General features: G+C 40.3%; 1 protein-coding gene across 1 annotated transcript in view; it reads left to right on the forward strand.

Annotated features, from left to right (window-relative positions):
* Positions 1-22,437, forward strand: part of RASGEF1C (RasGEF domain family member 1C) — a 117,026-nt gene that overhangs the window by 80,640 nt on the left and 13,949 nt on the right. Inside the window, exons 7-11 of the mRNA XM_048491191.1 lie at positions 4,994-5,089; positions 7,199-7,301; positions 7,400-7,479; positions 11,663-11,758; positions 21,244-21,339. Of these exons, the coding sequence (XP_048347148.1) occupies positions 4,994-5,089; positions 7,199-7,301; positions 7,400-7,479; positions 11,663-11,758; positions 21,244-21,339 (471 nt within the window). The remainder of the gene's footprint in view (positions 1-4,993; positions 5,090-7,198; positions 7,302-7,399; positions 7,480-11,662; positions 11,759-21,243; positions 21,340-22,437) is intronic.

The raw sequence follows: 22,437 nt of genomic DNA on the forward strand, positions 1-22,437 counted from the left end.
CAGACATTGTTTCACTAGTGGCATTTAGTTATTGGATTACCAAAGCATCTGTTTTAGATCCACATACAACTAAAGAATACTTGTTGAATGTCAAGGAGATGGTGATAATATCATCATAATCCCCTCCCAGGGATTTTACCTGATGTTATTTTTGGATTTCAGATGCCCCTGTATGCTTTTTAATGCAAAGTAATAAATCTGCAAGGAATTGAATAAACAGAGACATATAGCTTAGACTTGTAGCTAGAGTGTGCATATTTTAATATTCTGTGCTGTTGTTCTAGCAGGCGCTATTTTAGCCTCCTCCTTGGAGAAGTTCATCCTGCTGCTGGACTATGTTGCAGTCTTGATAACATCAAGAACAATGTGCCTATTAACAACTGTGGGAGTGAAAAAAAAGGGATGGGAGGGACTATTTCCTGACCAGTAGTGGCAGAGCACAATTAATTCTTCAAAAGAAGTTTTTGCTGTTGAAAAATCTTCTGGCTAGTAAAAGCAATTGGATTGTACAAAAAAAGAAAAGAAAAGACAAGCATTCTTCCAAGCAAACAGATATTTCTTTACACCTGTAAAGGTAGTGCACTGGATTTGAAATGACTGAAAAAAGACTTGTAAGTGGCAACATTGCTGCTATAGTTTCAAGTGCTTGGGAAATTGTATTTATTTTCCATGCAGTAAAAAAGAAATTTATTTTGAATACCTGGGGCTCAGTAATATCAAACTGGTAATTCTTCTTGTAATATGTTCAGCAAGATCTAAAAACAAACCAGCTGCTAAACATGTTGTCAAAACTTGCCAAACAGTCTCTAATGAGATATAAAATGGAATAAATGGGGTGCAGTGATTCAGTCCATAAGTGCACTGAAGTGAATGTAGGCTGCCTTATTTGTATTAGCTGTGGAAGATTGCCTCCTTCCCCTCCCCCAGCAGTTGTTGGGTTTATCTTGGTAGATTACAGTTGCCAACTGCATGTAGGAAAGATGGCCAGTCCCTTTAATACAGGCTTAATGTTATTTAGCTCCATGTCATGTGAAATTTCAGCTGCCCATTTAGACACATTCAGGGCCTTTTTCCTATGGGCTTATTGTAATTGTTGACTGCCCTTTTGCAACCCAGATATTGGTGCTATGGATTTAAATTCTTTAGTATTTTCCTGCCTCTTCCACCTGTTTGTGAAGCATTAGCTGGACCATATCCACACAGGTTATCTGGCTTTAGTTCAGTGTTGTACGGCAACAGCTTTTTTCCTGTTTCCCAGCACATTGTGGTGCATTTATGCATCTCCTGGGGTTTCCATGACTTCTCCATGATCTTTCTCAAACCTATTTTGCTGTGAAATGTGGAGAAAAGGTAGTGCCAAAATCTAGATGGGTGCTATATGAATGTCCTCATGGTGACTGTTTCTTTCCTCACACAACGAGATCTTTTTTAAAAAAATGGCTCTAGAATATGTTTATATGGACATATTATACATTATACAGGTTCTCTAAATTCCTAGCTTCCATTTTTAAAGTATCTAGCTCCTTCCCTTGCAGAGATAGAAGAGTATGGGTGTCTCTCTACAATGTAAGAGGATAGAGACTTTTTAAAAAATGAAAGCTGGGAATCCAGAGAACTTGATATAGATATTGTTATAAGTATAATGATATTCTAGTGCAAAGAAGTCCCTCTAGATCAACATCTTTTAAAAATCATTAAATTAAAATGAAAACAGACTATGATTATATCTTTTTAATTAACTATATTCTGCAAACGAAGCACAAGCTCAATTTCAAAGTCAGCTTGGTTTCCTTTTTGGGTCACTAATAGTCTTACAGCCTCTCTCTTGATTTGCTGCCTGATGCTGTCACACAGGATGAAGTGCAGATAAGAGAATTAGGTGAGGCCGCAAGTAGTTTGTCAGATAACCCCTCCCACTTTTGACTGGGTCAAAAAGGAGTAAGACAAACCTTGACAAGCAGATGAGACTGTACATACAACATCAGTTATAGTTTGTGACGGCTTATCCAACAATTGGAACACAGGCCATACACTGAATACATCTGAAATCCTTGTGAACTTCACAGCACAAAAAAGAACAACCCCTCTCCCCCAACAAAAAACACATAACAAACTCTAAATTAGTAGAACAGGAGAATTCACTGTTTTCCATAAAATGCCTGAATAGTTTTAAGAACTATTGGGCTTCTTCATGTGTGGCCTTATTTACATATTTAAAGCCTTTTTTTTGTCTGCTGTTAACAACTGGCATGCACAAAAATATGGTGGTGGTTGAGTGCAAAGCACATTGTAGTGCATGGTGGTGTTCTACATATAGCCCAGGATGTTTAATTGTCAGGCTTGTTCTTTTGTTTTTCACCCAAAAAAGTTTGAAATATTGTTTTTTCAAACCAGCCTTTTTCTTTTTCTAGCAACACAGTCTGTAACTTTCAACTAATCCCATACATCATTTATATGCTGAAAAACAGCTAAAATGTTTGCTGAGAGAAGCTCATCTTCACAGGACTACTTTGGGAATACATAGGGTTGGGTTGAGATTTTGGCAGTGGGTACACTGGGCAATTTTGACTACCAGATTTTAGATATTGGGGATTCTGGGCATTCTGCAGTACTTTTTGATGCAACTGATTATCACATATTTGTGCAAATGCTTGTTGTAGTTGCAGACAAGGCATAATGGGAATCTCTTGCCTCAGAATTGGATGCAGGAGATCACTTAATTGAAAGTGTTTTTGTGTTCCTATCTTCCTGCATGTGCAAAGGTATACTCTGTCCCACCGAAAGAGCTCAGGAGGTTTATGAATTGATCTGCTATTTCCTGGACTGTCTTTGTTCTAGATTGCTTCGCTTGGGTCCTGGTCCAGGAAATGGCAGATCAATTCACAGATCTCCTGAGCTCTTTCAGTGGGACCAAGTATAGCTGCATATTCAAACACTTACTTTTGATTGTGCGTGTATTCTGAAGCCAGTGTTTTGAGGGTTTTGGAGTGAGTTACTGAATAGTTGAAACAATTATGAACGAGATGATGAAATGAGAACATGGCAGTCAATTCAAGGAGAAAAAAATACATTTTGTGTGCTGCTGAGCTGGGTAAATCAACAAAGGTGTGGAAAAAAGCATGGAGAATGGAGAAAGAATGTTGTGTGCTATGCCCAAAATGGTTTTTTGTGCTGTATGGCTTTGCATGCAATGCAGCATGAAATGTATTTTGATTTAAAAAGAAAAGACTCTGCAAAGGAAGAATGAAGTACAAGGAGTAATTAATGCAGGAAAATATGAGGTGGAAATGACAGACTGCAGTGTGTGAATACCAGAGAGTGAAAAGTGACCTGAGTGGGATCCAACTAAAAAAATTATGAATTTTTTTCACACATGTAATATTTCATTACTTTACATTACTTAGAAAGTTCTGTCACTTGCAAAAGAAATTTTGCTACTTTTTCCAAGAGCATGACATCTGTATTGTTAACAGAAGCTCCACAACAGAACTGTCAGAGTCTCTTTCAGATTTGTCTAGGGCCAGTTTGGGAGAGAAATTCCTAATGCCCACATATCTCAGACAGTCAAGAATAATGTGAGCAAGAGTCTCCACTTGGTTTTTACAGTGTGGACAAACCCGATCCTGGAGAGGGATGGATAAGTAACGACCCTTTGTAATGGCCAATGGGAAAGTATTGGATCTGGCCCTTGTGATAATCCATCTCTTGGGGTTCAGTTAATAATTCAAGATATTTGGCTATGTGCCCCTGTTCCGGTATTATTCTGACAGAGAGGGGTGAGCATGATTTATTTGCTTGCCCCAACAGGGTATAGTATTCCCGTTCTAAAAGTCGGCACCTTTTCTATGAGGAATTGCTGTTCGACTTTTAGAACAGCAATTCCTCATAGAAAAGGTGCCACATCCCCTTAATCATTTTGGTTGCCCTTATGTACTATTTCCAGCTCTGCAAAATTCTTTTGAAGATATTGTGACCAGAAAGGCAAATTTCCTCATTTCTCCTTCCACCTCCTAATCTTTAGCATTAAAACAAAAAATACACTTTTCTATATTGCCTTTTCCCCAGTATAAAAACCTCTTTTTCACTCAAGTTTCCCTTTTACCCATCTGGCTTTAGGATATTCTCAAGCTATTAACTGGAAATTATGACAATAATGAAAGAAAGTAACTCCTGATACCCTCTAGTGGATGCTAATGAATATAAGAATTCAAAGCAATTCAGAGTGATGGGCTCTCTCTGGAAGATTATGATGTGATTTTAAAAAAAATCTACAGAATGTAGGCACCAGACTAAACTTAATGCTTGGGTGGGGGTAGAGTTCTCATTCACATGATATCTCCTAATAACCACCATCTAAAGAGCATATGTCACAAGAGTGACATTTTTCTGATGAATTTTGCCATCTGAATGGCTTGTTTCACAGCAACCAATGGTACAGAAATAGGTCAGAGATAAAGAAATCTGCAGTGAAGATATTGCTCTTCCCAAAAAAAGAGGGTATGAAAGAAATAATATTTTTAGACAAATGTTGTTCAGTACTGTTACTGCAATCGTCTTCTGCCTTAACCTGATCAGTAATTTTGTTTCATGCAAGGCAGCATCATGTGCAATTGCATTTGCTGAACTATGGGAAGGCGTGCTTGTCGGGTTTTATTTTTTTCACAGATTCTTCTTGCTCTTTGCATACTGTGAAATCCTGGCTCCTCATGTTCTAGTAAGTGTGGATTGGAATAAATTGCCTCCTGAGCAATTGCAGTAGGCAAAATGGGGCTGTTCATCATGCGCTGATTTGATTTGTAGGAAGCGTCTCACTCTGTTAAACCCAACACATCTGCAGCTTCTTACCCACTGTCTGTACTGCCTCGTCAGGTGTGTGTGTTCAAACAGTTATATAGTATTGGCGACAACAAAATGTTGACAGTTGTTCTGATTAATTTGTGTTAAGAGCTAAGCCAAATTTAATTATGCATCACTTCATATTTTTGTTTTTCAGCCTTGTTTCAGTGAACAGAAGAAGACTAGTAACCTTGAGGCCTACGTCAAATGGTTCAACAGACTGTGCTATCTTGTCGCAACAGAAATTTGCATGGTAAGGGAAAGTCTTGCAGGCATGAGAGATTTTTTGCTCAACTATGCCCCTCTGATATATTCACTGATTTTGTTTTTACTGTCAAGTCACAGCTGACTTGTGGTGACCCCATAGGGTGTTCAAGGCAAGAGACATTCAGGAGTGGCTTGCCAGTGTCTGCCTCTGCGTCATATATCCAAATACCAGTCAGGATCAGGGCTGAGAGTATATGAGTGGGCCAAGATCACCCACCAAATTTCTGTGGAAGAGTGGGTACTAGAACCTGAGTTTCCCAATGCACATGTTTCCAGCCATAATTACTACAGTCAACACACACATCATGTTTCTAAGAATGAACTTGTCCTCTGTATGGATTGATATACCTAGAGAAAAGGTCCCGGTACACACATTTCACATTTTTCTGCAGGTCTGGGAAGGTTTGCAGAAAAATGCCAAAACTTAAAAGTGGAAGGGGGTCACATCCCCCCAGATAGAGGTGTTAGCTCTGTTCTTGCGTAGCCCGGCATAGGAGAAGAACAAGGAACTGCTGCCACTGTGTGAATCAGTTCTTGTGTGAATCAGTCCTGGCAGAGGTAGCAGGTAGACATAGTAAGGAGGAAGGTTTATAGCTGCTATCACCTCCCAGCTTCTCCTGACAGAACAGGGGGGCAGAGGCGTACCTAAACAAACTGGAGCCGTGGGTAAAACCTGAGTGGGTTTAAAAAGAGAATCTGGGGAAATTTAGGAGGTGCCTGTTGTCAGGGGTGCAATTGTTAAGATAGCAGCACCAAAATTTCAAAGTATCTTCATGAGACCCTACTGATGATACCACCCAGGTTTGGTGAAGTTTGGTTCAGGGGGTCCAAAGTTATGGACCCTCAAAGGTGTACCCCCCATCTCCTATTAGTTCCCATAGGAAACAATGGGGGATGGGGGAACTCCCTTTGGGAGTCCATAACCTTGGACTCCCTAAACCAAACCTCACCAAACCTGGGTAGTATCATCAGGAGAGTCTCGCAAAAAATCCCTGAAATTTTGGTGCTATTAGCCTAAAATCTGCGCCCCCTGCAGGCCAAAACCGGAAAATACATGGAAAATACAAAATCCCCCACAAACGAACCTGCAATTTTGTCATCCACCACAAGGTGGCACCCTGGGCAGCTGCCCACTTTGCCTAATGGGAGAAATGCCTCTGCAGTGGGGACAGGTGAGCAGGTAGACAGAGTGGTGAGAATTAGGTGATCAGGTAGGTAGGATAAGTCAGGAAAATTTCCTCCTCTACTGTGAATGTAGTGGGTTCCTGCAGAAGTTCTGGAGCCCAAGGGTAGACAGGTGAGCAAGGAGGAGGAGTATTGCAGTATTGCCAGCCTTCAGTTCTTGGTTTGAACTTACCTAAATGAGATAGTGGAGCATAGCCTGTCTCTTGCCAGGATTTTCTGCTATTAAAGACTTATTTTAGAGCATCTAGAACTGGCTGATGTGTGAAATGGTTTGCTGAGTAGATTGACAGCTGGCATTATCTGATAGATTGTTCAAACTGAGTTCAAACAGCTCAGTTTCAGAACTTCTCTATATCCTTTTTTAAAAAACTAAACCTCTTTCTCAGTATAATCACTGTGATTTAAAATTAAATTTCAGAAGTGTCCAAGTAGGCATTTGTTACCATAAATAAAGGCTGGATTATTGAGAAACACAGCAAGTGCAAAAAAAAGAACATTCACTTACAATTTACAGCCTGCTTTTAACTTTCTTCCTTTTAAGATCAAGCCCAGAAAAAAAAGATGCTGTTATTGGCATGAAGCCCAGAAAAAGTTATAGTAATTGGCATTTTATTGACAGCTAGTTGGACAGTGTATCCATTAGTCACAAGAGCATAGGTTTAGGTGTTAGTGTTGGATCAGTGAATACATTTCTTAAGGTATAATAGGTTCTGGTCACTCTCTGTAATGGGGGCATTGCTTTGGCAATCTTCTAGTAGTGAGCATCATTAATCAAACAGCTTCAATGGAATTTTGTAACTGAATGTTTTTTGAAATCAATTGATTGAGCTGTAGAATCATCTCCAGTGGATATATCACAGGGTTTTTTACACTTGCCTTTCATGTCTGTTTTTTCCTTGTCTGTTTGCAGCCTGCAAAAAAGAAGCAACGAGCACAAGTTATTGAGTTCTTCATTGATGTTGCTCGAGAGTGTTTTAACATAGGGAATTTTAATTCATTGATGGCCATCATATGTAAGTGTCTTGGTACCATTTCTGCAGGGAATTACAGATGTGGAAAGGGTCTCGCTGATTCCTTTATGACCTCCCTCTTTCTTCTTCTCTTTCTTCAGCTGGTATGAACATGAGTCCAGTCTCCAGATTAAAGAAAACCTGGTCAAAAGTCAAAACAGCTAAATTTTTTATTCTTGAGGTATAATACGTGGAGAATGCTTGCTGCTCATATTTCTGCATTTTTAGTTTATAACATATTTCTATAAAGATACTGAATGATAAAATAGGCCATTCATATCTTACCAAATACACAAGAGAAGAAATGCACAAGAAACACAAAATTCCTGACCCACAGAGGAGTACACACTGATTCCTAACACAGTTCAAGCTCTGTATTTTTAGCTCAGACCATTAAGAATAGAACTAATAGTGGCATAAGAGCTGAATTCTGTCATTGTTTTCACTGAAATAGTGATTCATACATCAAGACCAGTAGTAATCTAAAAAGCCAGTGCCAATCAGGATTCTACCATTAAAGCAAAGAACAGATCAAACTGTCCACACCCCAAGTGGAAAATGTGAATGCTTGGTTGGAATAAAACTGCAAAGTTCATTATTGACATTGCCTGTAGTAATTCCTGACAGGCAAACCATTTCCTTTTAGGGGACTTTGAGGTGACAGTTTCACGAACTAAAATTGCAACAGTTCTCAGGGCCTCAATTCTAATGTTGTCATCATTGCTGGGTTTTTTTTCTGTTGCTAGGAAAAACCTTTGTTTCTCTTGATCAAGTGGGCTAACTCCTAAAAATGCATGTGTTGTCATTCCACTTCTCTATATTCCTGGCATGATACTTTGGTCTTCCTTTATAGGCAATTAACACTATAAATAATGGGCACCATACTGCAGGGGCGTAACGAGGCAAACTGTAGCCCTGGGCAAAACCTGAGTTGGATGCCCCCCCCCCCCCCATGGGCGGCCACTCCACCACGACCAATTTTTTTTTTGCACCAGGACATTGGTGCGTGCAGGGGGTGCATTTTTAGATGTATCGGCACTAAAATTTCAGCGTATCATCAGGGGACTGTTCTTATGCTACCTCCCAAGTTTGGTGAGGTTTGGTTCAAGGAGTCCAAAGTTATGGACTCCCAAAGGGGGTGCCCCATCCCCCATTGTTTCCAATGGGAGCTAATCCCCAAATTGCGTGCCCTATGCAGCCCTTTGGAGTTAGGTCAAAACTCCTTGGAATCAACCGCTTGGCTGAGGGCTTTTAGATTCTGGCTGTGAATTCATTTTCTCTCAGACTGTAATTCCCTGGTCCACCGTCTGCTCTCTGACACCCATTCCAACCTCTGGTTTTCCATAATTGAAGAAAAAATGACCTCTATTGGACTGTCAGTGGATTCACTTTGCCCTTTGTCCTATTCAGAAGCTTATAGAAAATTAAAAGGTCAACTATTGGATAGAGAGTTCTCTACCCTAATCACCGCAGCCAAGAAAACGTGCTCCCCCCTGTATTTTTCTCTCCCATTTGAACTGGGCCACTTGGCACACTACCTGTATTGCTCAATAAACCCTGCTCAAAGGAGATCCATAATGCTTGCCAGGTTTAATGTTATGCCTTCTGCCTTGTTACATGGCAGATTTAATAAGCAAGAAAAGGCTAAAAGATTGTGCCCATGTAATGATGGCTCAGTTGAATCTCTGGCCCACCAATTACTACACTGTCTCAGATTCAAGGAAATCAGATCCAAGTATGTGAATCTTACTCCTTTACATTTACCAGATCTCCCCGATTTAGATTACACTACTTGTTGGACAATCCTGATCCTTCTCTCTGTATGATAGTGGCAGACTTTCTCCTGGAAATTACTAAACGCCAGTAGATTTCCTTCGACCTAACATGTATTTCCTGTATTGTATATGGTTTTAAATCTGTTTTTATTATTGTTGTACTGTTGTCTATGCCAATAAAGGCTTGCAATGGGAGCTAATAGGAGATGGGGGCTACAGTTTTGAGGGTCCATAACTTTGGCCCCCCTGAACCAAACTGCACCAAACCTGGGGGGCATCATCAGGAAAGTCTCCTGATGAGACCCTGAAAGTTTTGAGACTGTGCCTTCAGAAATGTGCCCCCCCCCCCAGCCTGCAACCCCCATTCACAGCAATACAGAAAACTCAATGCAGAACAAAGATTCTTGGGCAAATTTCTGGGATGTTCCTGAAGGGGGTGCATTTTTGGATGTATCAGCACCAAAATGTCAGGGTATCATCTGGAAACTGTCCTGATTGCCCCTCCCCCAAGTTTGGTGCAGTTTGGTTTTGGGGGAGATGGGGGCTATCCTTTGCTGAGGAGATGGGGGCTACCCTTTTGAGGGTCCATAACTTTGGACCCCCTGAACCAAACTGCACCAAGCCTTGGGGTGCCATCATGACAGTCTCCAAATGATACCCTGAAATTTTGGTGCTGATACATCCAAGAATGCCCTCCCTGCAAGAACATCCCGAAATTTGCCCAAGAATCTTTGTTCTGCATTGAGTTTTCTGCATTGCTGTCAATGGGGGTTGCAGGCTGGGAGGGGGCACATTTCTGAAGGCACAGTCTCAAAACTTTCCGGGTCTCATCAGGAGACTGCCCTAATGATACCCCCCAGTTTTGGTGCATTTTGATTCAGGGGGGCCAAAGTTATGAACCCTCAAAACTGTAGCCCCCATCTCCTATTAGCTCCCATTGGAAACAATGGGGGATAGGGGAACCCCTTTGGGAGTCCATAACTTTGGACTCCCTGAACCAAACCTCACCAAACGTGGGGGGGTAGCATAAGGACAGTCTCCTGATGATCCGCTGAAATTTTGGTGCCGCTAACCTAAAAACTGCGCCCCCTGCAGGCCGAAAATGGAAAACCACTAAAAATACCCAAAAATGAACCCAGCATTTTGATGCCCCCCCCACAAGGTGATGCCCTGGGCAGCTGCCCACCTTGCCCAATGGGCATTATGCCAGTGCCATACTGGTCTAACTCCAACAGAATTTTTTTCCGGGATGCCCATGTTTGTGTTGTGTCCATAGGTATGGTTTGGGAGTTCCATGTTTCCCATGGGTACAGGAGCAAGATTCATATTGGGACCATGGCATGTCAATTCAGGAAGCTTCACACACACACTCCAGCACCATTTTCCTGGCTTAAAACAGAACCAAGGAGCCTTTTCCCCTCATGAAGGTAGAAGCTTAATGTACAACCCAGCCAGTGGGACAAATAGGGACTCCTTGTGGCTTAAGCCCATTTCCCCTGCATGCCACAATACTGATGAAAATCTGACCGGCATGTGCCTGTGAACACAGAGTTCGCATTCCATATCCTTTGCCGTGATGTGGAAAAATGTGTCATTCAGTTAGGTTCTCACTCTCACACATACTCAAGTGTTTTATGTAATTATATTTTTCTTGAAAAAATTTTAATTCACCAGAGTCTTAGCAAGAATAGTGGACTATAAATGAAGTAAGTTAATAAATAAATAACACTGTAGCAGCACTGTGGGTGCTTCAGATTTCAATATTGCTTAACAGAAAATTTAGTGCTGAACAGGTTTTGTAAGACTGTAAGCAGGCCAAGCTTGTAATAGATAAGACAGGTTTGAAGAAGAATGACCAGACAAGAAAATATTACCCTCACCTACTTGCAGTTTGCGTACAGAGTTTTGTTTTTAGACTTCTACCCCGTGCAGTATGCTGAGCCTAAAGTATAACTATCTTTGGTGATTATTATTTCAAAAGTCTGGATATTTCTAGGGGGCTTCTTGACTACTACTATGTTTCCATTAGGTAGTGAGTCAACCATATAAGTGTAGGGCAAGGGAATAGGGGAGAATACTTAGGGAACTCAGGTTACGAAGCAACAGAGCAATCCTAATCTGAAGTACTTCAAAGTGCAATTACTTGAACAGAAATGTTTAGCATTCAGGGTAAAGTGATGCTATTTATCTTGCACTAAGCATTGTAGAGAAGAGAGCCAGATTAAGTAAGGCATGTCAATCACTATTTATTGGATAAACATTAGGTGCCCTGGGTGAACCAATCAGTGCCCAACAAAAATAAGATATGGGCTGATGTTCCATAAAAAATATTATCTGACAGCATCTTCAGAAGCAAATTTTAAGAACTAAAAGATTTTATTTTCAATAAGAATCATGAAACGATCAACAACAGGAGAGATGATGGAGTAAAAGACCAACAAATCTCCCCCCCCCCCAAAGATACAGAATCGTGTTCCATTTATTTGTGTCCTTTTGATAGGCTATCTTAGCAAATTCTAAACTTCATATTGCAAAGAAAATCTAGAACCTTTCTGATCCATTAACTTGCATGTGATCTTATTCCTCTAGCATCAGATGGACCCAACGGGGAACTTTTATAACTACAGAACTGCATTGCGTGGAGCTGCCCACCGGTCCTTAACGGCACATAGCAACAGAGAAAAGGTAGGTAGAACGAAACTGGCAATATTGTGTCTGTGTGTTCTTTTCAGAAGTTTTCTGATAGTTCCATAGATGTTACTCTTTTGTGGGATGCAATTGTAATTCTGATTTACTACTTTGCGGATGAGAAAACAAGATACAGAAAAGCTACCTGCTTTGGATGAATTGCTGAATCCAGGATGGAGTATGAACTACTTTTTATTGAAATGAATTATGACGCCACAGCATACAGTTTAGAAGAGAAGATTAGACCATGTTAGTTTCTAGCAATAGTTGTAACTCTGTTAGACCTGATTTTCACACATGGGAGTATTTCATGTGAATGCAAATGTATTAATGCATTGGACTTTAGGGGAGGGATAATGACTGAGTGATAGAGCGTTAGATAAATGAATGATGGCATTGTTTCTATTTTTATAAAACACTTTCAGAACCTTGAGTATGAAGTAGTCTGAAAATTACCTAAACAAAGAATAGTTATCAGTCTTGGACACTACTTTTCCACATATTGATACAATAGGACAGTTTCTTCGCAGTGTTTTAATGAGTCTTTGAAGATGTACTGTAAAAAACAACAATACTACACCTTTAGGATATATTATAAAAAGAGTAAATTGGCCTGGCTTCTGTAACAGAGACATGCTTGGAACAAAATGACATGGTGGGTAGTGTTTTGTGCTTTACCAATGTGTTGCATAATTTTAGTGTAGGCAAAGGAAGAAGGGCAACCTTGCTGCATCTGCGCTGAAATAGTGCACTCATGAAATATCTTGCTCCAGGTAAAGATTGTCCGCAGCACCCCTAATAAACTCCCTCACACATCCTACAATGAACATACTAATGATTGCAAATAAGTCACAGAGGTTCAGTCATGATATTCAGGTATCAGCAATCAGCATTGTCCAACAGGCTCTGTTCTATGTCTGTAAATCTCCTGGTTACTTAATATGTAACTGGTATAGCTCTCCCTTCCACAGTGGGGTTCCTTCTTCCACTCATTATGTATACTGTCTAAGCCCCAGCTGTGCAACCCAGCCAAAAGGCCACAAGCCATGAGCTCTTGTATCCTTGCCCTTTGGCTGACACCTCTGGCAAAATCCTCCCCATAATATGCATGACAGATGCCCAATTACCTGTTAAAGATGGGGAGAGAGAGATTAACTTGGACCTGTTAACCCCTCTCAGTATCCTTAGGCAGAACAAAAGGGAAACCTCCAACAAACAACCCTTCTGGGCCCACTATTCTATTCTGGTGAAAGCTTCCCTTTAATATGCCCAGAAGATTCCCAATTACCTATTAAAAACAAGAGTGGAAGATGTATTGGGATGTGACATGACTTCTGTGCCTTCCCCCCTGCCCCCCCCCCCACACACACACCCTTCCACCTTAAAATACCTGTTGGAGTGCTGCTCCTGGAGAGTAGGAGTGTCCTTTGAAAGCAAGAGGGAAATCTTCATTGAGAAGGGATATCAGCAAAAATGCCCCTTCTGTCTACAGGAAACCTCTGTTGGATTCAAGCCCATTGGAGGAAACAGAACAAATGTACACCTTGTATCTAGGAAAATGTGGTGCAGTTCTTCCAAAATTAAGATTGTGCACTGAGGCAGAATATAAATCTAGCTCATTGGCTGCCTCAGCTGCAAGGGGAAAAAAATTAAACCCACACAGATCATTTCCCCCTGAACATTGAGCTTCTGGTAAGTGATGAGGTGATGAATAATATAATAAAGAAGAGCAAAGAAATTCATATATGAAGCTCATTTGTGCTGAAATAAGAATCAGATACTTTTGAGATACTTGCGCAGTCTCTCCCTTTGGTGTAGATATGTAAGTCTATTGCTCTGGCCTTCATCTCATTTCTTGTGGAACTCATTCCTGCTGGTTACATGACTTATAGAAATACCTCCTTAAGATCAAGGGCAACTGAAGGTTCATAGCCAGATAGAAATGTATTTTACAAGGTATAAAGACTGATTTCTTCTTTAAGTGAACGTTTAACATAATTGTGGCTTGAGAAAATGTTTATTCATCAAGGCTGGAATCTAATTATTGCCAGGTGCTTTCAAGTCCCACTGCTTCTATGACTAGTAATTCCCATCTCCAAGAATTTCACCACTTCATAAAAGTAAACAATACAATATTTAATTTCACTCAGACTAGGTAAAATTCAGTTGATTGCAGCTGTTGCCTATGTAAAGGACAATATTATATACTGGGGTCATATAGCAAAGTTCTTTTGAAACATATTTATAATAATGCTTCAAATAAAGAAGAAAGAAATTCACCGGTGTTCTAAGTTGGACAGTGATTTGAACGTAATTTTTAATAGAGTTAAACTCAGCATTTGGGTGTGAAATTCTGAAAGACATATACTCCAGTTTCCCCCACTGCCAGGCTATCTGAATGTATGTGTATATTACATCATGGTGTGGATTTTTTTCCAGGCAAGTGAAGGAGATGAATATCGTAAGACTTAATTGACTATCTGATTTGACTTGCAAATTTTCAGCACATTCAGGCACATACTGTGACTGCTCACAGTAGACTACGTTTAATGTGTCATGCATTCCAATGGACTGTTATCAAAAAGTAACTGTGTGGAGAATTTAATTTAGGGGAATTCAGATGAACAGAAACGGCACAGAAAAGCCAAAATGGCATCCTGTAGGTGCATATAGGCAATCTGTATTCTTTATAGGCTAGCATAAAATTCAGCATGTCTTGCTTTATTTTATTTTATTATTTTATTTTATTTTAGGATATATGTCTTGCTTTGCCTTCCCCTTACCCCTAGCAAGCCCAAATCAGTCTATAACAGTAAAAAAGAGAGAGAAAACAATGGAAAGGCTGATGAAATAAAGTTATGAATGAAATACTTGCCTATTTGTGCATGCCTTCTAAATTATTTGAAGTGCTTTCCTTTTGGAGGGAAGATACATCGCTATAATGCTAGTGCTGAGAAGTCCCTTGCAGACAGGTGTGATTTGAATAGGGGACCCTCATGTCGAGGCAGGGGGTGGTTGAGTCTTACATGTTCATATGAGAAAGTTATTTATCACAGTGTGCTCGGCAAAGGCTCTGTGTCACTTCACAGTGTACCCACCAAGTAACAGGCAGTCAGTACAGTTAACTGACATATTGTATGCTTCTAATACTTTGCTCTTATGTGGAGAAAAGCAATAATGTTTACACTAGATTGTTGAGAGGAACCCTCGCATCTATCACATTGTATTGGCCAATCCTTAAATTGAGTATACAATTTGTTACGATCCTGAGGTCATGGCCCAGCAAGATATACAGCTAGGTATCTGGTTATAGAAATTGCTCCTAGGCATTTATGCCTGTAGGATCTAGGATTAGGAATGGATCGAGAAGTACCCCCAGACTGTAAACCTGTTATTTCATGGAGTGTGCTCAATAAATTACAGGTAAACTCCTTTCCTGTGAATCCTATTTCCTTCCAGTGATCATCATATTTGTCTTCATTATGTTAGTATCCCTTTTAGTCCCCAGGCACCAATTCTGGGTTTGAAGTCCTAAACCTGGATTTGATGTACATAAACATCACTGGTATTTCACCAATACTGCCATCCAAAACTTTGAATGATGTTTCTCAGTAGCTTTATATCAAACGGTACTGATGACAAAATGGCACCCTGTAGTAGCCTGATATTTTTCCCCTACAAAGGAAAGCAATAATACGGATTAACTATGGCTCAACTACTTGGCAAGACCTAGAACTAAACTGACACATCCTGCACCTGCACCTGTGTACTCCACAAGATTTGCTGATCAGTAGTGTGATAAGATCCTGACCGCCATGCTAGAAACAACTATAGTAAATGTTTAAATACTGGAGGTTCTCTTATGTTGATGTTCAGTTTATGGTGGGGGGTGGGGGGAACAGCCACATCATTCTTTTTTTACATACTTTCTCACTGTTGTACATTTTAAAGAAAGAAAATGTCTTCCTGGTTTTATGTGTGTGGTTGGTTGCTCAACTACTATTTTATCATCACCTTTCCCCAGACCCTTGCCTTTCTTCATATAATTAACAAGACAGATTTCAGTTACTATAGAAAGACCAGAAGGAGTGACTGGAATTCACCATCCAGGTGAATCTGCATAAGACAGCTCAGTGGAATATTTTTATAGTGAACAGGAGCTTTCTATAGATGGGTCATGTGAGCTGCAGTGTGAGAGAAATTACATTGGGATGAATAGACTTCACTTGCTTTGAGGGTTGAATTTTTGGACTAACTTAAATTATCAAACTTTTCCTAAATTTGCTATGTCCTAAACGCTAAACAGTTTAAAAAGTGGGATCCAAAAATAAAGCCTAGAAGAAGGGACGTGTCACAGCAATCAGCATTATATATAGGACCAATTTATCCTGTTCTTTACAGACTTGTTTACAAAAGGTACCTCAGAAGAATTGGGTATAAAAGTACCGTATATACTCGTGTATAAGTCGACCCGCATATAAGTCGAGGCACCTAATTTTACCACAAAAAACTGGGAAAACTTATTGACTCGCGTATAAGTCGAGGGTGGGAAATGCAGCAGCTGCTGGTAAATTTCAAAAATAAAAATAGATACCAATAAAATTACATCAATTGAGACATCAGTAGGTTAAATGTTTTTGAATATTTATTTCAAAGAAAAACAGTAAACTGGCTCTGTAAGTGAAAAAGAGGGTCAACAAGAACAATATGGTATCAACAATAACTTTAAAAGTAAAAAAACCTTAGCTCAACCAGCAACCAAGCTAAAACACAAGAGTTAAAATCCTTCAAAACTGGATTCCTCATCATCATCTGTATGTCCAAATCAACTTAGATTTTAAGAGGGATATTATCAGAAATGGAAAATCTACTATTAGCTTCCATTGTAAACAATGGGGGATGGGGCACCCCCTTTGGGGATAAATAACTTTGGATCCCCTGACCCAAACTTCACCAAACCTGGCTGGTATCATAAAGAGACTCTCCTGATGAGACCAGCCAGGTTTGGTGAAGTTTGGTTTTGAGGGTTCAAAGTTATGGACCCTCAAAAGAGTAGCCCCATCTACTAATAGCTCCCATTGAAAACAATGGGGAATGGGGGCACCTCCTTTGGGGGTCCATAACTTTGGACCCCCTGAACCAGACTTTACCAAACTTGGCTGGTATCATCAGGAGTGTCTTCTGAGGGTATCCTGAAATTTTGGTGCTGATAGCATAAAAACTGCACCCCCTGCTGACCGGCAAAGTAAAAACACACCAAAAATTTTAATGACCCGCATATAAGTCGAGGGGAGCTTTTTCAGCATTAGAAATGTGCTGAAAAATTCAACTTATACATGAGTATATATGGTATATTGATAACTGTCAGGATCTGTCAATCTCCCCCAATAACCAAACTCTTGATTTCATTCATTGGTTTATTGAAGGGATACCATGAATCATACACAAGCAAGTCTTTGCTGGAATTAAGTTTTACTTCACTTTCTTTGAGGAGCCACGTGGCATAGTGGTTAAGTGCTTGCACTGCCACTCACACTATAGGAGTTCAGTTACTATAGAAAGACCAGTAGTAGGAGTGACTAGAATTCACCATCCAGGTGAATCTGCATAAGACAGCTCAGTGGAATATTTTTATAGTGAACAGGAGCTTTCGAACCCCCTGTAGGTCAGATATCCTGGCAGCTGGTTCATGGTCAACTCAGCCATCCATCCATTTCTTGGTCAGTAAATGAATACCTAGCAGGGGGTAAAGAATAGCCGGGGAAAGCAATGGCAAACTACCCCACAAAAACGGCTTTCCTATGAAATCACTGCTTGCAGTGGTACCCCAGGGTCGGACACGACTGAAAGGGAAACTTTACCTTTACACTTTCTTTGATTAATATCTCCTTCCCCAAACACCCCTTCAGCCCCGCCCTTACTATCCCAGTATCACCAAAAGCGTTCTCATGCAGTGCAAAGCCTTCAAGACCAGAGAAAAGATAAAGTCCAGATGCAGGCCTAAAAGCAGCAATACAAAGGCCAGAGATAACAGGATAACAAGCTAGGTTCTCATGGTTTCACCTTCTCTTGGCTCACCCTACGTTTCATGGCAAGAACCAGGAAAAATCTAAATCCTAACAGGGTCTTGACCCCCCCCCCCCCCCCAAGATATACCTCTCCCTCCCCCAGGTCCAAGTTGGGTAATGAAACTCCCAAACCAAAGAGGGAGTCACAACATATCAAGCATCTACTCATATCAAGCGTCTTTTCTTTGGCCTTGAAGGCTTTGCACTTTGGGTAGTAGCCACTGATGTACCTGTCCTCTGTGAATCGAATACCCTTTTAAAGTCATCTCTGCTTGTCATCATCATTACACCCTCTGGTGGTGAATTCCACAATTTAATTACTAATTGATGAATGAAGCTTTGCAGAAGGTAGGGATACCAGCTGCTAGGTGGAACCTGGGAATTCCCCGGAGGCACAACTCATATCCAGACTACAGAGGTCAATTACCCTGGAGAAAATGGATGCTTGGAAAGGTGGATTGTATGGCATTATACCCTGTCCTTCCCAGACTCCATCCCTAAACCTTCAGGAGTTTCCCAACCTACAGATGGAAACCCTATCCCAGCCAGAAGTCAGGAAGGACTTGGCAAACTAGCAGAAGGAATCTTGGAAAATAGCTTCTTCTTATTGTGGTCCCTGCCCATTTCAGAAGCTATTGCTGAAGGCCACAAGGGCTTCTGAGATGGCATAGGCTGCACTGGAGAAGGAGGTGCAATAGGAAGGGCCAACAGACAGAAATTGCTCTTGCTGACCTGACCTTCAGGAGCAATTTTTGGAGACTGAAAGGGGGACCCCAGTGGGAAAGGGGAATTGGCAAATATTCCTTCCATGAGCTACAGTCTGTTCACAGTGATCTAAAGCCAGTAAATGTCTTTTATCAATTGTACAAATATCTTTTACAAGCCCAGCTAATTCTGAAAGAAATCTTCCTTACATCACATGAGAATTCGGACACCAGTCCAGGGTTGACCAATTCTTGGAACTGTTATGTAGTAGCAGCCAGCATACCGTGTTTCCTCGAATATAAGACAGTGTCTTATATTAATTTTTGCTCCCAAAGATGCGCTATGTCTTATTTTCAGGGGATGTCTTATATTTCTGTATTCTGTTCGTCAGGCATGCTTCCAAACAAAAACTTTACTACGTCTTACTTTTGGGGATGCCTTATATTTCGCACTTCAGCAAAACCTCTACTACGTCTTATTTTCCAGGGATGTCTTATATTTGGGGAAACAGCGTAGAAATCTGGTTGAACTACAGATTTCAATGCATTAGAAGTGCACCATGGAGCCATCTTGTGAGAGATTAATTTAAAAAAACCAAAGTGCCATAGAGTAGTGATGAGAGAAACAGATTCATCTGGAGAGACATAGCTTGAAGATTGTTGGGGAAAAGCTGAACATAAATCAGAGCAAGGGAGTTGATTTCTTCCTGGAAAAGCTGAGACTAGTTGAAAACACAAGGCATGTGGAACTTGGTCTTTTAAAAACATTTATTTCACTCAACCCAGCATTTGTAGCAGGTATTTTCTGGAATCTTCTCCAAAGGCAACTTGGTCTTGTATGTTCCTTTTCAAAAGGAGCGAGGTTATATCCATATGCTGGTATTGTGGCCATTCATCCCCCTTGCATTTTACAATCCAGTCCTTTTCCTATCTAGGAAAAAACACAAACCTCTTTGTCAGCTGTGAATAAAGAAAGAAAAAGAAAAGGGGCTGCCTGACAATAAGCTAATGCTTACTGTCTGCAGTCAAGTTCCACACAGTAACTCACTAGAGTGTATTGAATCTGCACAGTAGGGAGGGAATGACAGACACATAGAATTTTCAAAATCTACTGCTGTGTGTATTTTAAAATTCAGCCACCCTACCAGATGCAGAAACACAAATTTCTGTGCTGCCTCTTAAATGCCACCCAAATACCCAGTCTTTCTCTCCCCACAATTCAAGTAATAGCATGATTTCCTTCTGGAACTTGCAAGGAAGATTAGGTGCCGATACAATGAGTGAATCCTCACCACCTTGAAAATCTTGAAGAAATGTCATTTCCTTGCTTTGTACTCTCACACACGGTGTCATCAGAATCTAAGTGCCCCCCAAATGCAGTCCTTCCAGTGGGAGGGAGAAAAACAACGAGATTCTGCCTCTTCTGAGATGGAACTACGTGATTAAAACAGTGTTGTCTTGAAAGAAATGCCATCTTGAAAGAAATGGCTCTGTGTGTCCAGGTTAAGTTCTTCAAACTCCAGCTTTTACATTCTGCTGTCTTATATAGCACACTTCACCTCACACCACTGTAAAGCTGATTTTGGTTTGAACTGAGCTATGTAGAATGTGGCTTGCATTTGGTGGCTATGCCATTCTTTCATCACATATTCAGTTTTCAGCCAAGATCACAGGAAGCCAGTAAAAGTAGATTGATCAGTACTATCATAAACACAAGCAATATTTATTCTACCAAATGCAAATGAAAAATTCTGCTTTGTCCTTCTGTTTCTCACCTTCTGTATGCCTCTCTGAAGGCATCCTTCTTCTCCTGTTAGCTGTAGTCTGGCAATCATGAGAACAAGAACATACTTAATATGCTATGGTTTGTGAATTATGGCGAGACATGACCACAATGTGCAGTTAGTATGAACCATGGTGAACACACCCTAGTCTGAAATCCCAGTTTGGTGCCAAGTAATAAGCCCCAGTTTGTCAGGTACTCTACATGAAGTTGTCACAGCTAAGTAATGCTCTGTAGCGGTGCTCTTTAGAGTTTAATCAAACCATGATTTATCATGATGCAGCCTCAGTGTAAATTTGTATTGATTTTCTAGATGTCTTTGGAGTGTATGCCATGCTTTGGATAAAACATCCACTGCCCAGATACCAGCTCTGCAACATAAATCATCCTCTTTCATTCACTTCACTGGAATTTCTGCTCTCTACGGAAGCCTTTGCCCTGTTAAGCCACAAGAGCTGATTGTGCCATATGTTGCTTGTTTGAGTTTAATTATTAATGTTCACTTAGCCATATCTGTAGCATCCCACAACGTCATTGTACTTTTTGTCTCTCTCGTGTCTTTCTGTGGTGTGTAGAAAGTTAATCGGTTTGCTTATAAAATGTCTCTGTTGCAAAAAAAGATCTTATCTTTGCTTAAAAATTAATGCTACTAAAATATTAATAGAAAATCAACAAAAACTTCAGAATATGCTTTATTATTTTGCCAGTGTATGCAGAGAAAATCTGTTAAGAGTGATTCAGTTATTCTATGGGTTTTTTAAAGTTATCTTTTGCATCCTGTCTCTTCGAGGCCTTGCCAGAATTAGTATTGCTTCATTAGAGTATTATGCTGAAAGTTAATCTCTCTTTTCTTCTTCTGAATGGGTTATTCTCTCATGCAGAAAGCATAGAACTGCAAAGATAATAGTTATGTCATTCTCTTCACAGATTGTGATTCCGTTTTTCAGCCTGTTGATCAAAGACATTTATTTTTTGAATGAAGGATGTGCTAACCGCCTCCCAAATGGACATGTCAACTTTGAAGTAAGCAATGTGAATAACAGCATCAAGTTCATAGAGTGTTGCTCCCTTTGTTTACATTTCAGTTGGGGTAACAAAGCCTGCATCATCCCCCCAAAAGAGCCACTATTGCCGCAGAGTCAAACACCAACATATCTTTTCACAAAATACATCAGTTGAACAGATTTTTTCAGTCTCCCAAGACCATGTCTCGGACAATAATTGCAAATTTATGGTAACTTTTCCTGCTTAGGAAGCCAGCTCCTGAAAATTATGGTCTTTCTGGAGCAGGCAGGATTGAGCAAGGCACAAAGGGATGCAGCCAGGGGAGAAAATTGCCAGCTTCCTTTGCGCAAGTGCCCCTCATGCATGGGGGTTTTCTGGATCCCAGCCAGAGTTTCTGATTTGAATATTGTCCTGCCTGGCCTGTCAGTTAGGTAGCAAACGCAGTGTCAGAAATAACTGAAGATATGGTTTGAAGGTAAAACATTAATTGTACAGAGATTAGCAGTTGGTTCTAACAGGAACCTACAAGCAAGTGCCTCCTAAATCCTCCATGTAAAGACTCTAAAAGCTGCCAGCTCTGATACTTGCTGGAGCAATCTCTGTGATAGAAGCTCAGGGAAAATAGTACTTCCCATGAACTATTTGTGTTTGTTGGAATTTTATTTTGTTAATGGTTCAAAAGGGTGCTTTTATAAAAGAAAAAAGATTGTGAACTATACCAATATGCACATATGTATATCTGTTTGCTATATGTATTATATTGCTCTCACTTCATTTTTATACTTAGAAAATACCCTTTTTCTGCATGGTTTAACACAGAGGTCCCCAACCTTTTTCAGGCTCCAGGCAACTTTGGAATTTTGACAGAAGGTGATGTGTGTAGCTGTGCCTTTTCAAATTAACATACTGTTAAAAATATTTTCTTGCATGTTCACAAAATAGGTATACATACGAAGCAACCTAAGAAACCCTAATCTGGCAGTATCTGCCTTCATTTTGTATATTTCAGTCACAGACCAGGAAAGGGATTTGGGCATCTTAGTTGATAGTTCCATAGGAATGTCAACTCAGTGCATGGCAGCGGTGAAAAAAGGCAAACTCTATGCTGGGGATCAT

The sequence above is a fragment of the Sphaerodactylus townsendi genome, linkage group LG03 (assembly GCF_021028975.2).
Source record: "Sphaerodactylus townsendi isolate TG3544 linkage group LG03, MPM_Stown_v2.3, whole genome shotgun sequence".
NCBI lineage: Eukaryota > Metazoa > Chordata > Lepidosauria > Squamata > Sphaerodactylidae > Sphaerodactylus > Sphaerodactylus townsendi.